A 16272-nucleotide genomic window follows, 5' to 3' on the forward strand; every position below is an offset into this window, starting at 1 on the left:
AGAAGAACAAAACAAGATCATCTCTCCATGAAAAGTTCCAATGAAAAGAAGAAACACAGAGAGATCTATAACACAGTCTGGTTCTCAGCCTCTTGTGCCAGAACTGGCACTCAGTTTCCACAAAGTTGAGGCCATGTTGATCAGGTGATGTAGAGAGATTTTAATGCTCTAGAAAATGAGCAGAGCTTTATTTTTTACATGAATTTTAAACAAGTTTTTTAATTATGTAAAATTTCAAATGAACCCCCAAATAAAAAGGAAGAGTCAAATGAACCCCCATGTACCTATCATCCAGCTTCAACAACCACCAACTCCCCGGGAGAGAGCAGTACTTTAAAAGAAAAACAAAAACAAAAACAAAAACCTAGTATTCTCTTTACACTGAATGTGCACAGCTATATGACATTAAAGCAAGGACATTGTGGGAGCCCCTTTCACACCACTACCTTTAGCTTGCTTCTGTAGGTAGGCTTTGGAAGGCATCCACTGTAGGTTCTGACATTTTCTCATCCTAAGATAACAAAGGATAAAGCATAAAATACATCACATTTACAAGAGAAGAAATAAAATAAATGCTCACTTGTCCGCGAAAAACAGTGATGTGCCATTCAGAGTCGCTTGCCAAAATAGGGATTTTTTTTTTTTATTCATCAGGTTAATCTGAACCTTTAAAATCCTTGGGTCAGCAATTTTACCTACCTTTAGGATCTAAAAGGAGCAAATGTCATTTTATCTTTGAAATAGGATTCACATTTCTTGTAATTCAATATTGACTTGTGCCCTACACAGGTTATCACTGACTCCCTCCCTCCTTCCTCTCTTGCCTGCCTCCTGTCCTTTCTGTTTTGTTCTGAGACAGGATCCTACATAGCCCAGGGTACACTATGTAGCAGAGGACGACCCTGAAGTCTTGATCCTCTTTGCTTCTGCCTCTCAAGTGCTGGCATCAGAGTGTACACCAACAAGATGATCAGTAGTTCTTACAGTCAAATAGATACTGCTCTCTCATGGGATTTATTATGCATGTTCACAAGCAGCACCTAAAAAAATCACCCAGTCCTAAGCTCCTATAAAATGATAGCTGCACCCCATGGATTTGATGTAGTCTACCTTTTCCTTTAAATCTAATGAAACTTAACCCTAATTTTAAGACTCTAACTGCACTGAATCCATCCTTAGGTTTCCACAACTCAATATACTCCTGGCCCCAAACAATGGTTCTGTTTTTGGAACTGGGGAGTGAATATCAGATCTCACATGAGCTACATGCCTTGCTCACATCAAATCCATTATCACTTGAAAATGGAATTCACGAACCTTTTTACACTATGTAAATTAAGTAACTTCTTGTCACTAAAATACCTAAAGACAAGATTCTTGCTTAATTTCAGAAACCAAAACAGAACTTTTTTTTTTTTTTTGAGATAAGTCTCACTGTATAATTCAAACTAATTTTGTCATGGCAATCTTCCTGCCTCCACCTCCCAAGTGCTGGGATTACAGGCAGGACCCTTCCACCCAGCTTAGAATTACTTCTTACTTTCTAGACATTGTATTGCCTGAGTAAACAAGGAAGAATTTTTTTAGCTATATTTTATATTAATCACTTTAATGTCATTTATTCGGTAAATAGCTCTTGTGCCAAGTACTGTGTAGGAGTCCCAGTTGCCAGAATTTCTGTTTATACAATTCTAATATACTTTAAAAAAAATCATCCCAGACGGCAGAAAGTGTGCGCACAAACTGACTAGAAAATAGACTATTTTACAAGTCTGTACAAGTATCTCCATATGCTAGGCTGAGGGTATAGCTCAGTGGTAGAGCATTAGGACTAGCACATCTGTAGGCCAGTGTTAAAACCCTACCACAGACTGCCCCACCCAATGACACACCTGTATAAGTTAAAGTATTTTGAAAGATTCAGAAAGTCAAGTGTAGTGCCATGGACCTAGAATCCTGGTACTAGGAAGTGGAGGCAGGAAAATAACAAGTTAGAGGCTTATGGATGGAGAGTTAGGCAAAAATGCCTCCTCTTTCCTGAATGCTATAAAGCTAAAGGTGACCCCAAGAACTGAGAAATGTCTCCATGGGTTAAAAACAAACAAACAAACAAATAAAATAACAAAAAATGATGGTTATGCAAACATGAGGACCTGAGCTTAAATCCTCAACATCCATATTAAAAATTTGAATGTGAAGCCGGGCGTGGTGGTACACACCCAGCACTTGGGAGACAGAGGCAGAAGGATTGCTATGAGTTTGAGGCCATCCTGGTCTGACAGTTAGGACTACACAGAGAAACCCTGTCTTGGGGGAAAAAGAATCTGAATGTAACCCCACATGTTTGTAGTCCCACCCAGTGTTGTCTGAGATGATTCTGGAGCTTCCTGGCCACAGGCTAAGTTCCAGGCTCAGAAAGAGATCAAGAAAATAAGGTAGAAGAGTGATAGAGTAGAACCCAAACACAGAACACACCTTTCTTTGGCCTCTGTATGTGCATAGGAGGATGTACACAAACAGCACACACACATACATACACACCAATGATGATGATGATAATAATAATAGTGATTTCAGTCAGACAAAAATATCCTGTGTCTAAATTTGTCAAGTTTTTAAAATATTATTTATTCTCAGTTTAACACTTAAATTTTATTTTACTATTTTATGTGCATTGGTGTTTTGCCTGAATATATATGTACGTGCACCATCATATGTCTGGTTGCTATAGAGACCAAAAGAGGGCATCAGATTCCCTGGAACTAGAGTTACAGAAGGTTGTAAGCTGTCATGTGGGTGCTGGGAAGTGAACCTATGTACTCTGGAAGAGCAGCCAGTGCTCTTAACCACTGAGCCATCTCTCCAGCCCCAGATTTGTCAAGTTTTAAAAACTGTCCAAAGCTACCCTGGCTGATATACAGTAGTCACTAGTAGCATGCAGAGATTTAAAGTTAAAATAATTAAAATTAAAATTTTGTTTTTGCTTGTTTTTCTAGACACAGCTTCTCTGTGTAACAGTCCTGACTGTCCTCAAACTCACAGAGTGCTGGGGTTAAAGGTGTGTGCTGCCGACACCACCACCTGGCTTTTAAAAACAAGTGTTTCAAATGTAGCTCTTCAGTCACACATGCCAATTACTCAATGGCCCCAGTAGCTATTGACTGCCATACTGAACTGACAACAAAATACTTACTGAGCTTAAACCTCAACACATCACAAAACTCGACTCTGAAACTGATCTGGAAACCCTAGCAGATTTGTGCAACCACACCAGGTTTTCTGAAGCATCCTTGTCACAAACCAGGGACAAACAGAAATCTGTGTGACCATGAGGTCACCACCTCAGAGTTAAGACTCACTCACTTGCAGCATTGCTTCTTTATATTGCGGCCACCAAACTTGGGCTTGTCCAAGCAATTAGTGCAAACACCACAGTCCTCAGGTACCTGGCAGCCGGGGCACTGCCCACAGCGCCTCGATCGACGTCCTTTCTTGACTGGAGGCTCCTGAGGAGCCTTGTTTCTGGTGACAGGCTTAATTGGTTTGATGGGTGGAGCAAGAGGTTCAGCATCTTCTGAGCCAGCAATTGATGACTTATCTGTTAAAGAAATGTATCTTTAGTTCCAAGGGAATGTCTAATTCCTTCTTGAGAGATCCTCTGAGTCCCTTTGTGTCTTTAGATACATTAAATCTCATTTGAACTGCTAGTCAAAATAGAAAAATTTATAATATATCCATACGCAGAACTCAGAGGAGTTTAAAATAATTATCTAAATCTTTTTAAATGCCTACTCCTTCTAGCTTGGTGAAAGCAAAACTCCAAATACAGAAAGTAAAACAATCTAACTGAAAATCAAGAATAAGCTCCACATGTCTAAGAATTCTCTCTAGATGACTGTTAAGAGCAGGTACCCAGCATTTTGGAGGTGTATAGCAGTCATAAGAACTTGCCTGTCCTGGTGGTTATTCTGTTCCTGTCAACTTGACACAAGCTAGAGTTATCAGGGAAGAAGAATGCCAATTGAGAACATGCCTCCATCAGACTGCCTGTAGACAAGACTATGGAAGCATTTTCTTAATAAATAGCTGATGAGTGGGGGCCCTGTTCACTATGGGTGAAGCCACCCCCTGGGCACAGTCCTGAGTTGCCTAAGAAAACAAGTCTAATAAGCTATGAGGACAAGCCAGTAAGCAGCGCTCCCCACTGTCTCTGCTTCAGCTCCTGCCTTGAGTTCCTGCCCTGGCTTCCCTCAGCATGGAGTATAACCTGAGAGTTGTAAGATAAAATAAACCCGTTCCTCCCCAGTTGCTTTTGACCCTGGTATTTTATCACAACAGCAGCTGAAACCCTAATTAATACAATGCCTAACAGACCTCTAATTCCAGAAAGTATAAATGACCAAGGGATCCAGCTGCTGTGTTCTGAAAACCGCTGGTTCAAAGAGGTCACATTCATCACAGCTGTGCCCAGGCAGGTTCTTAGTGTAACCGAGACACTAACCTTGCTTTTGAGACAGGAGACCCCTTTGACAGCCTTGCCAACATTTTCTTCTACTGTATGGCAGTCTAGGCAGGTTCTACCTGTTCTCCCCGCTTCCCTTTCAGGAGTTAAACTGCATCACCAGTCTTCCCAGGGTACCTCATCTTTTCTTTCTGAGGCATTCCCTCTAACAAAATCTTCAAATAGTTAATCCCCTCCAACTATCTGTTTTCTGTTTTTTTAAATCTAGTCTAATGAACTATGAAGAGTCTAGTGGCATCTGTAGAATGAAAGCAAATAAATATGTCTGCTCACAGTTTCAAGTTCGATTTCCTTGACTTACCATCATTTCCCATGGAAGACAAAATTTTTTCTCGTTCTTCCCACGGTAAGGCACTCAAGGTGGGCATGTCATCAGGAAACACAGCTCGTTTTCGGCCAAGGGCAACAGCAGCTCTTCTGCAGACATGTTTAATCCGGGGTCCTCGCACAGAGGTCTCTGATGAATCACTTTCTTGACCCTGAATATGAGATAAGCAACAAATAAAGACAACTGTGCATGTTGTGAATGCAAGTAAATGAATCCAAGTATATCTGACTAATTTATTATGTTCTATCACCAAAGCATACAACTCTAGCTAGCTATTCCTAGCCAGTAAGCCAACATATGGAAATCAACTACTTCTGCATCCTAAAATTAGCAGCAATCTCTACCTATATTGTCCCCTCCACATTATATTAGAATGCAATTTTCTACTTCTCAAAAATGCTTCTGGTCGCCAGGCATTGGTGGTGCACTAGGGAGGCAGAGGCAGGCGGATCTCCGTGAGTTAGAGGCCAGCCTGGTCTACAAAAGCTAGTTTCAGGACAGCTTCCAAAGCCACAGAAAAACCCTGTCTTGAACCCTCCTCCCTCACAAAAAAGCTACTGGTCCTTGAAAGACCATTGCACATACCACCATATGTCTCCTAGCGCAAACATTTAGCCTAACACTTGTCCCAAGAAGGGCTCAATAAACTTGGTTTTAACAGCAAGGTGGGAAAGAATACCTGTGCTTTGGGCTGGTCAGTTTGCTTGAGACTTTTACTCTTCTCAATCTTGCAGAGCTGGGCTTTGGCCTTTTTTAGGAGGCTGGCAACCCTCTTGTCAGTCATTGGAAGCTTGTCTGCCTGAGCCAACATGGAGCCTATGGAGGAAGTGGAATGTTTAACAGTGCTAGATGAAGGAGTGGAAAGGCAGAGGGTTTTCTCCTTCTCCAGGGATGGGGCAGTTGGGCCGAGGTCCAAGTTGTTTTTTTCCAGATTTCCTCTCCCTTTCTTTATAAGTATTTTGGTTTTGACAGCTGTTGTATCCCCAAGAGTCACAGAAGCAATATCGGTCCCAGAATCAAGTGATGAAGACTTCTTCCGCCCCGCTGCTTTTTTGGCAGAAGATGAAGTGCCAACATCTTCTCCAGCAACCTTCTCTTTGGAAACCCGACCCACAGGATACAAAGCAGAGCTACTCTGAATTTCTGAGCCCTTTTTCCTTTTCTCTTTTCGTGATTCCCGCTTATTCTCCTTCTCTCTTTCCCGGTCTCGCTCTCTACTCTTGTCCTTCTCCACACTCTTGTCACCATCCCGGTCTTTGGACAGCTCCTCCGGGGCCTTGTCTCTGTTTCTCCCCTTCTCAGTCTGAGAGCCTGGGGTGAACCATGGGAAGAGAGTCGGACTGTCTGACGAAAACGGCTCTGCTGGAGCACTGGTCTGCTTCCTTGGTCTCTGACTTTTCTCTGTAGATTCCCCAGACTGAGTTAGGGAATGAGAAGGAAAAGTAAAAGTTGGGTTTAAGGCACTAGCGGCAAGAGGACTAACAGGAATGCTTAATGAGGAGGAGACAGAAGATGGGGGAGTGAGAGGTGGCAGCTCAGAAGTACTAAGCCTTCCACTTCTTGTCCTCATGGAGTGAGAGGGTGATCTTGGTTCAGACCGAATCGGACTAAACACTTTCCTTTTCCTTTTTCTATTAGATACTCCCGAAGAGGATGCTCCAGCAGAAGTTCGATTACTAGGCAAGGTCACAGACTCGAATATTCTAGAGTGTGCCTCACTTGGAGTAAATCTTGGAGCTCTTAGAATGGGGCTCCTTTTGTGGATATCAAACCTTGTTCCAGAATGGAGTGGAGAAAACAACCGGGCTGAAGCAGCAGTACCAGACGCAGAAAAGCCAGAAGCGAAGCCAACATCCTCAGGAGTTAGTGGAGGGGGTCGGAAATTATCAAATATTGGTTTGCGAATCAGACCTTCTTTGGCATACTTTGCTGAGGAAAAGTACTGTGGCTCTGACCTCGAATGCTTTAAAGACGTCCACCTAAATGTTGGCTCTCGTAAAATAGATTTCCGCTTCCCTTGCATGGGAGTAGCAGAAGGAGGCAGAAACGGCGATGCTAAGGGGATGGTGGGAGGCATAAGCCAAGGTGTGTGGTCAGAGACGCTGGAGGCTGGCTGCAGTGGAGGGGGAGGGGTGAGGAGAGGAGGAGGTGGAGAAGAGGAGGTCTGTTGCTGTGGGGCACTTTGTAGCGTTGGTAATTTTTTAGTTGTTCTCGATCCAAAGCTTCTCTCTGACATCGAATACCGTCTGCTTCTCCTATCGTTACTCTCATTTTCTGGGGACTGGGTAATAGGCAGTGGGGTATGAACTTCGGGGGTGTTACTCCGCTCTTCAGGAAGTGCCTGGATCTCCTCAGAGGCCTGAGAATCTGAGGTGGTATCGATACTGGGACTGCTAGATCGGGAGGAGTCCGAAGACATCTGCGAGGAGTGCTGGGAAGCTGCACTGGACTTTTCAGAAGATCCACAGGATGTGGCGCTGAATCGACTGTTTGGTGTGGATTCTAGTCGCGCAATTTTAATTGGAGGGTCATAATCCTCATCCTCTATGAACCGTCGGGGGGTTTTGATGATCCTCGAGGAGATGGCGCTGACCACGGGCATGATGAACTGCCGGATATTTTTGACCTGCGTCTTCACCTTCCTCCCTTGTAGCTGCGCTGCTTCTTTCTCGATTTTCTTCTGTGCCCCCTTCTTTGCCCTCTGCAGGAGCTGCTTAGCAATCGCTGCATCAGTCCTTTTAGAAGAAGGAATAATCCTGACTGGTTTAATCCTTCGAGGGCTCTGTCTGACTGCTGTCTTGTCTTCTTTTGTGAGTGGGGGTGTTCCTTCCTTGTCTTTCCGGACCTTCTGGGGCTTTTCCAGTTCAGAGTTAATGAGGAGACCTGAAGGGGTCTTTATCCGTTCTGTGGATGGAGGCCTTCCTCGCCGTCTTACAATCTGTACCCCCTTCCTTCCTATTTGGAGCTTCCCTGTCTTAAACTTAGACTTGAGAGGAGAGAGTTTACCTGCTCTTAATTTTTTAATCTTTGTTGCTTGCTGGAACATAGCAGAAGGGGTCCGTTTAATTTTTTTCAGACTATCTTCTTTGCTTCCTTTTGTTAACTCTGAAATGTCCTTTCCATGTGTGATTTTGATTTTTACCCCCGGGAATGTGGGTGGTCTTCCTCTCTTCTTTTCTATGCTTTTAGACTCTTTCTTCTTGATTTTATCTGTAGACTTGGTCTCTGATTTACTTAGAGGGGAGAACACAGGTGGATCTGGGAGGGTAGCTGCATTTCGGTCAGAGCCACTTCTAGGTCTCCCGCGAGGTTTTCGAGGACTAGTTTTAACTGTGTATAGAAATTAAACAATGAAGAGCATATATTTAGCTGTGTGGTTCAGGTCTTAGCTAGGCTGAATATAATTTAGCATAGGCCATTTTGTACTGAATTCATTGGGACTACTGAGCCAAGACTACATCTTAATTGTGCTTACTTTCTTTTCACTGAATATTTACCTCAAAGAAACCAAGTCAGTAACATTCCACCTGAAAAAAAGCATTTAACTACTTTTTTGATACAAAAAACAAAGTAAGGTTCTTAACTGAACAATGACCTAGAAAACAGAAATTCCCATTCCTCAGATGAGCAGAGGGTTTCCCCCCTTTTCTAAAATTGAAAAAAAAAAAAAAAGTTTTTAAGATTCTGCATTACATTATCCAGCTCACCAAGAGTGACATTAAAGAGCATATTTCTTTCAAAGGTTAAGAGTGATAGCACTCAGGAAGCTAACAGTCAGCCTAGGCTATATAGGAGTTCCAGATCAGCCTTAGACTACACAAAGAGACCTTGTCTTTAAAGAAAAAAGACCTCGACCCAACCAAGACAATGACAACAAACATTCTAATTTTTCAATGTGTAATTATGGCCTTGAATAAATTTGAACAATGACATCAACTTTCACAGGCAAAGGCTCCATCCTACATTTTTAATCTGTTCTAGCAAAGTAAGCTAAGAAGTTTTACTTGGGGGGAAATGCTCATTCATGACAAACATGAGAACTTATCAGTGGCTGGTGTCAAGAGCTTGTTAATCTACTCCTTTCTAGGACTTCTTTAACTAGTTACTGCCAAGTCACAAAAAGATTTAACCTTGATTGTTAACAAGGGCAAATCAACAGTTTAGACAGATCTTTGCTATTCTAAAAAAGAAATAGGTAGGTATGATGGAGCACGCCTGCAACTCTGGCACTAGGAAGAGGCAGAAGTAGGAGACTACCTGTAAATTCAAGGTCATCCTGATCTGCCTATGGGGTCCAGCCAGGACCACACATTATCTTGATGCAAACAGGAATTTCCCAAATTATAAAGATGCTCAACTTGCTACTATTAAGACAGTCAATACAGTAAGAATTGGCTATGACAGCCAGGCATGATGGCTCACATATGTAACCCCAGTACTTGGGAAGCTAAGGAAAGAAGATCTCCTCACTTTCAAGGTTAGCTGGGGCTACACAGTGAGCTCCATAACAACCTAGGCTACAAAGTTAAGGCTCTGCCTCAAAAAAAGCCTATGGTCTTCCCTTATTCTTAACTTCTCAGGGCTAATATAGTATAACATTCTTCTGAGACCAAAACCTCCCTCACCAAGCATCAAAAGAGATTGCCTCTATGAAAAGTTGTACTATTGAGCTGCTTCCAACACAACAGAAATCAATGAAGTCTTATGGTTGAACTTCATAACATAAACACAAATGCATTCCTCACCAAGTAACTTAGAAGACTTCCCTTTACAGCTAAGAGTTTACAAATCAATTGTCAATATATACTAATTATAACAAAAGTAATGGACTGTAAGACAACAGATAACAATTCATTTCAGTAACACATATCCAGATGTTTAAAACAACAACAATGGGGGCTGAAGAGATGGCTCAGAGGTTAAGAGCATCCACTGCTCTTCTAGAGTAACTCCGAGATCTGACACTCTTACACAGACATACATACAGGCAGAACACCAATGCACATAAAATAGAAACAAATAATTGAAAAAGAAATTGCAAAAACAATGTTCAATGTAAATTGATAGCCAAGAAAAAAAAAATCCCTAGGAAACCACTGAGAGAGAGCTGTGAATTAACTAAGAGTGTAGACTTGACTCCCCAGCACTGTGGGCCATTTGATGGCTCTGAAAACCTCTTCCATATCCCTTTTCAAAAGAAGATTTCATAGACAAGTAGAAACCAGAGAAGGGTCCTAACTCACCCGCTAACTTCTTACACTCAAGGCCACACACTGGCTTCATCTAATTGCTTATGTCATGCCCCTCTCCATTTTTATCAACTGTTAATGAAATCCAAGATTTCAACACCACTTAAAGAAACCACTGCTGCTGTCTACATAGCAGGTCCTAAGCCACTGGTCCCAGTCACTAGATAGCAAAATCATCTTTGGGGAAACAAAAGTCGTCATCTTGGGTGTCTAATTAGATTACTATATAATATACAATGACTCTTAAGTGATACCCAAATGACAGCAACCATCACAAATTAAACAGAGTAAAAATATACAACAACAGAATATTTAACTGGTCTACTTATCCACATAGTCAAAACCATAGTAGAAGTCAAAATTGACAAGATGAAGAATGTATTTCCCATTAAAACTCTCAGCCTTTCCTCCAGACAAAAGAACTATCCAAGCCATTAAAAGTGAAGTCCACTGACCATCTAGAATTTTGTTGAGAACATTATTGAGTACTAATAAATGGAAACACCCACATAATTTTCAGCTTCTTTATTTTAGTACATCCTTTAAGGGTTAGGTAAAATGGTGTCATGTAGAGCAAACATGTTGTTTCTGGATCTTTGACAAGTACACTAAAGTTCATCTACAAAAAAATAAGGGCCAATTTCCCCACACACACAAGCGTAAATACTACTATAGAATAGAAAATGACAAATTTGACCAGGTTTCCCAAAATTGTTCTGTGGAAACCTACCTCCCGTGCCCAAGTATTACCCAGAAAAACATAGTGAAGGATTAACAAGCATAGCCAGCAGCAACCATCCCATACAGTCTAGTTCCTAAGTCACTCCCTAGTCCTGGGAGAGCAGGCCATCCTTTACTTGCAAAAAGGGAGGAAGAAGCCACACTCTCCCAGCAAACAGAATATAGATCTACAGCACATGCTTCATTGGCCATACCTGAAGGAGACCTTGTGGGGCTTCGCACTCTGACTTCTTCATCTGAGCCAAAACCTAAGAACTGCTCATCCTACAACAAAGGAAAATTATTTTAAAATCAGAAGCAAAAACATAAATGTGAATAAATCCCAAAGAAATGCCCAGATGAAACAAATGCATTGGAAAATTAGCCTCTACATATGAGTCGTCATTATCCAAATGGATTCTATAAAACAACTAAGTCTCAAATCATGGGCCCAGTCATAGTTTCATTAAACATAATAGCTGTATAGTAACTGAACAATGCACTGAAAATTCACCTTTGGTGAACAATGAATAAGGGACTGTCTAAATTTCAAACTACAGATAAAACCCCAAACCATTAAAGGATAACTTTAACACAAATAAGCAAACCAGGATAATGTTAAAAATATACAGCCACAGATAAAACAAGTGCTTAAGTCTACAAACATATAAGGAATAACATAAAGCATGTAATGATCTCTTGCCTACTGAATAGTATAGAGACTGTAAATACAACAACTGTCAGTTCCTTAGTCAGGAACTGCTATTTAACGGCATCACCTTAAAATGCCCTGTGATAAGAGACTCACTGCTGGGAAGCAGTGCTGGCAGCAGGGATCATAACTGACCACACACAGTGCCTCCCTTCATCACTAACGAACACATCTGATTTCCAATTCCGCTTGGAAAAGACAAAAAAAGCAAAAGCTCTCCTTCCTTCTAACTTTAACCTGCCCTTTTGGACAAATTCTCAAGAAGTCTGCTGAAACATATTGACTGGTACAAATTTACTGATTCAGAAAAAGTTCTTTCTGGGAAGGAGGGGTGGATGATGGGAGGGAGGGAGGGAGGGAGGGAGGGAGGGAGGGAGGGAGGGAGGGAGGGAAGAGAAGAAAGATGGGGGGTAGAATTTCTGATTCCAGAAACAAAATCCACACACCACCATCATGGAACAAAGTGTAGACTTGCTAGACTTTGGTAAATCCTGAACTGTGTCCCCAGACTTTCCTCCTGTGAACAGCATCAATGGATGACACAGTACACTCCCACTGAAGAGCTCTTTCCTCAGTTTAACACTAGAGCCAGGTGTTAAAAAGGTCCTTAACCAGTTACCACACCAGGAAAATATTAACAAGTAAATGATACCTTTTAGACAAATTAGCACTTCAGCTCTTGAACTTGAAGGCTTTTAGGCAGAATTCACTTATTTATTTTTTATTTATGCACTGCTCCCAGCTGTTTAATAGCACTGGCTGCTCTTCCAGAAGACTTGGGTTTGATTCCTAGCCCCCACATGGTGACTCACAGCCATCTGTAACTCTAGTTCCAAGAGATCTATCTGATACTCTCTTCTGGCCTCTGAAAGCACCAAGCAGGTATAGCACACAAACGTAAGTGCAAGCAAAAATTCATACACGTCAAGAAATAAGTATTTTAAGAAAAAGGTGAAATTCTCTTCAGAATTTTTTTTTAAGTATTTAATTCCAATGTATTCAGTCTGAGGAACACATACTACAGTCCGTTTTTTATGTTTCTTTTGTCACTAGGTTAAAAGCAATTTTTCAAAATTCTCTTAGTTTAAAATAAACTTTTACTGTAAATGTTATTTGTATGAAAAATCTATGATTTTATCTTAAAATAAAACAAACCAAACAGGGCCGGAAAGATGGCTCAGTGGTTAAGAGCACTGGCTGCTCCTGCAGAGGACTGGGGTTTGGTTCCACTCCCAGCATCCACATGGTGACTCACAGCCATCCATAACTCCAGTTCCAGGGGACCCAAGCCCTCTCTTCTGGCCTCCAGGGCACTACGTGCATATGGTCCACAGCCATACATGAAGGCTACACATCCACACCCAAAATAATTAAGTAAAAATTTTAAAAAGCCAAATAAATTTCTGTGATGATCTTCAGGCTTAATGGCTCAGTATTTAAAAAGCTATCAAAAATCACAAAGGCCCAATCAACCCAAAATGTGTTCTTTGGAGGAAGGGCCATCATCGTCTCAGTATCACCGCCCACGCTGGTGCTTTTCCTCCACCTCCCCATGCTCACCTAACAGTGCGAGTTACAAACATGTAGCAGCAAACACAGCTTAATCTTTTTTCTGGTTGTTGAGACAGGGTTTCTCTGCATAGCCTTGGCTGTCCTGGAACTAGCTCTGTAGACCAGACTGGCCTCAAAGTCAGAGAATCACCTGCCTCTGCCTTCCAAGTTCTGGAATTAATGGTGTACTCCATCACTGCCTTGCTTACTCCAAATTTTAAAATGAGAAGTCCATATTGTCCCACTTTTAATATATGCCTTGGGCAAATTTAGTTGTTTTAAATTTTGGTGTTGGGATCTGAATCCAGGGCCATAAACAATAACTCTATCCCTTAGCTACATTTCCCACTTAGAAGTAAGACAAATAGTAGTTTAGGAGGAAAAAACAACAACAACAACAACAAAACCAAGCAAATAAGAAAGGCAGTGATAAATTATTTCAAACAAGGGAGAACTAAAAAAAAAAAAAAAAAACTTAAATCTTAGAAGAGGCGTCCAGACTACATCTCTTGGACTGGGACACAAGAAGGGATGGCTCTGGGACTCTTATATGTGACCTTAGACAAGTCATGTTCTTTCTCCATTTCTCTCTTTACTGGAGCACTGCGAGGAGGGAAGGAAAACACTTACACAAAAGCACTTAGAATATGAAAATGCAGCATGCACATTTCTGGTACTTTTATTAGTGCTGTAGTTGAAGTAACAAATTCTGGGAGGCCTAATGACCTACCCAAGATCACACATACACAGCACGTAATAAGAGGGAACCGATGTGTTTAAAGTGGGTTCAGTTATTACTGGCTATAGTCACTTCCACACTATAACAGTTACAAATGAACCTAAAAATAATTGAAGGAAGGAGTCATATCTACAGCACAAAACTTTGTAGTCTACAACTAGAGCACAGAATGGCCATTTTCTAAGCGATTCTTCAAGCTTCTGGGCAGTTTGCTCTTCTCTACATCACCCCCATCAAACAACCTGCTGACACATGTGGTTCTCAGTACCTGAATACCATCAAATACACCCCAGGACGCTACTGAGTCTTATGCTCCAAGTACAGTGAGAACAAACAGCGCAAGCAACTACATGTAAAGTACTAGGTGACATATTTACAGGTTTTAAAAGAAATGAGATAAATACCATTTTATTCATGGTTAGCAATTCATGTCACCATCTGTATTGCAAATGTTCACAAAACCTAACTGTACAACCTCAACTGTAAAGTCCTGTAAAACACCAAGTGCCACTGAGCTGTCAGTCAAGCAGTCATTCAACTGTCAATATTTAGAATTTTCTGAGGACTTTCTAAAATGATAGGAAACATTTGCTCTCCTCTGGTATCAGAATAATGTCAGCACAGGAAGAGAACGTGTAGTCAAAAAGGATTATACTACCAGGCATGGTGGTACACCATTTAATCCCAGCACTTAGGAGTCCCAGGCAGGGGTTGAGGCCCTCTGGATTGAGTTCCGGGCTAGCCAGTGCTACATAGTGAGGCCCTTCCCCCTAAAGGCTATATTTCAATCCAAGAACTGTTTAAAAAAAAAAAGATTTATTATATATACCAGTGTTCTGCCTGCATGCCGTAAGAGGGCACCAGATCTCATTATAGATGATTGTGAGCTACCATGTGGTTGCTGGGAATTGTACTCAGGACCTCTGGAAGAGCAGCCAGTGCTCTTAACCAATGAGCCATCTCTCCAGCCTCCCAAAAACTTTTTTTTTTTTTTTTTAAATATAGGCTAATTTTTGACTATGCTTCAAAATAAAAGCTCACTCTTCAAAGATCCAAACAACCTGGCTAAAACAAAGCTGTCATTGCCATGGTAAAGAGCTCTGTCTTCCAACCCTGAACTTACAATTCTATACTAAGATTAAACAAAAACAAAACAAAACAAAACTCCCCCCCCCCCCGCCCTGAAAAAAACTCCAAAGGAGGCACTGCACTGCCATCACAATTGACTTTTCGTCGGGCTCCATTGCTCATGTTACTCAGGTACCACCTCAGGACAAAGTAAAGAAGTAACAGCCCTAGCTTCCAATAGGCCCAGGCTTGCTGAAAGACCATCAAGGTACTGCGCGCGCACGCACGCACACACACACACACACAGACACAGACACACACACACACACACACACACCCCGTAAGCCCAGCTAAAGAGTGTGTAGGAGACACATAGCCAAGGAGTCCTAGGTTCACATTGTACATATACTTTTCTTTTTCTACTTCTTTTCTTTCTGGTTTGTTTTGAGACATTGTCTCACTATATAGACCAGGCTTCAGAAAGATCTGGGACTAAAAGTGTATGGCACCATGCCTGACCCAACACACAAACTTTTCCTAGACATAGTATAGACATGAGCTATTGTGGTCAATGATGATCTTGGAGACTGTGTGGCTAAGATTTGAGCATTTTCTTAACTCCAAGACAGAGAAACACCCCAGCCAAGTTGAACTCTATAAATACTGTTAAATCATATTTAGTGTCCAGTGATTTGTGGTAAATTAAGCTATCCAATATCACCCCTTAAGTGAACCATAATTATAAAAATAATTAACACAGAATTTACTGCTTCTTGCCATAACTCTAGGGCAGATAGCTGGGAACTTCCAAGACACTTTTACTACTAAACTTCCTGATTTATAAATATTGTAGCATTCCAAAATTTTATTTACTGGGCACGGTGGCAAATGTCTTTAATTCCAACACTCAAGATTGAGAGATAAGTTTGAGGCCAGTCTGATCTACATAGGGAATTCCAGGCCAGCCAAGGTTACACAGTGAGGCCTCAACTTAAAAAAAGAGGGAGGGGTAGAGAAAGGGAGGGGGGAAGAAGGAAGGAAGGACCTACATAGTCATAGTGAGACCTCATTTCAAAAAATTAAAGAATAAGAATAATCTTCCCAGCCATGCTGTGGTGGCACACACCTTAAGTCCCAGCACTCAGGAGGCAGAAGCAGGTGGATCTCTGTGAGTTCAAGGCCACCCTGGGCTACTGAGCAAGTTCCAGGACAGCCAAGGCTACACAGAAGAAAACCTGTCTTAGGAAAAGAGTAGTCTTCCCACAAGAGAACCTGAGCCCAATAATATTACATATAATAATGTTATATGTAAATTAGTAATTTAGAAAAATACATGAAAATCTGTGTTTCTAGAAAAGATTAAGAATACATTTCAAACAAAAG

The 16272-nt window shown here is 41.4% G+C and overlaps 1 protein-coding gene across 3 annotated transcripts in view; it reads right to left on the reverse strand.

The window, feature by feature from the left end:
• Positions 1-16272, reverse strand: part of Kmt2a (lysine methyltransferase 2A) — an 84412-nt gene that overhangs the window by 40830 nt on the left and 27310 nt on the right. For all 3 annotated transcript variants that reach the window (XM_051197258.1, XM_051197257.1, XM_051197259.1), the window contains exons 2-6: positions 11035-11104; positions 5530-8180; positions 4824-5001; positions 3364-3598; positions 447-511 (exon numbers count right to left, since the gene is read on the reverse strand). In XM_051197258.1, coding sequence (XP_051053215.1) covers positions 447-511; positions 3364-3598; positions 4824-5001; positions 5530-8180; positions 11035-11104 — 3199 coding nt within the window. The remainder of the gene's footprint in view (positions 1-446; positions 512-3363; positions 3599-4823; positions 5002-5529; positions 8181-11034; positions 11105-16272) is intronic.

The sequence above is a fragment of the Phodopus roborovskii genome, unplaced genomic scaffold (genome assembly GCF_943737965.1).
Source record: "Phodopus roborovskii unplaced genomic scaffold, PHOROB, whole genome shotgun sequence".
Taxonomy (NCBI): domain Eukaryota; kingdom Metazoa; phylum Chordata; class Mammalia; order Rodentia; family Cricetidae; genus Phodopus; species Phodopus roborovskii.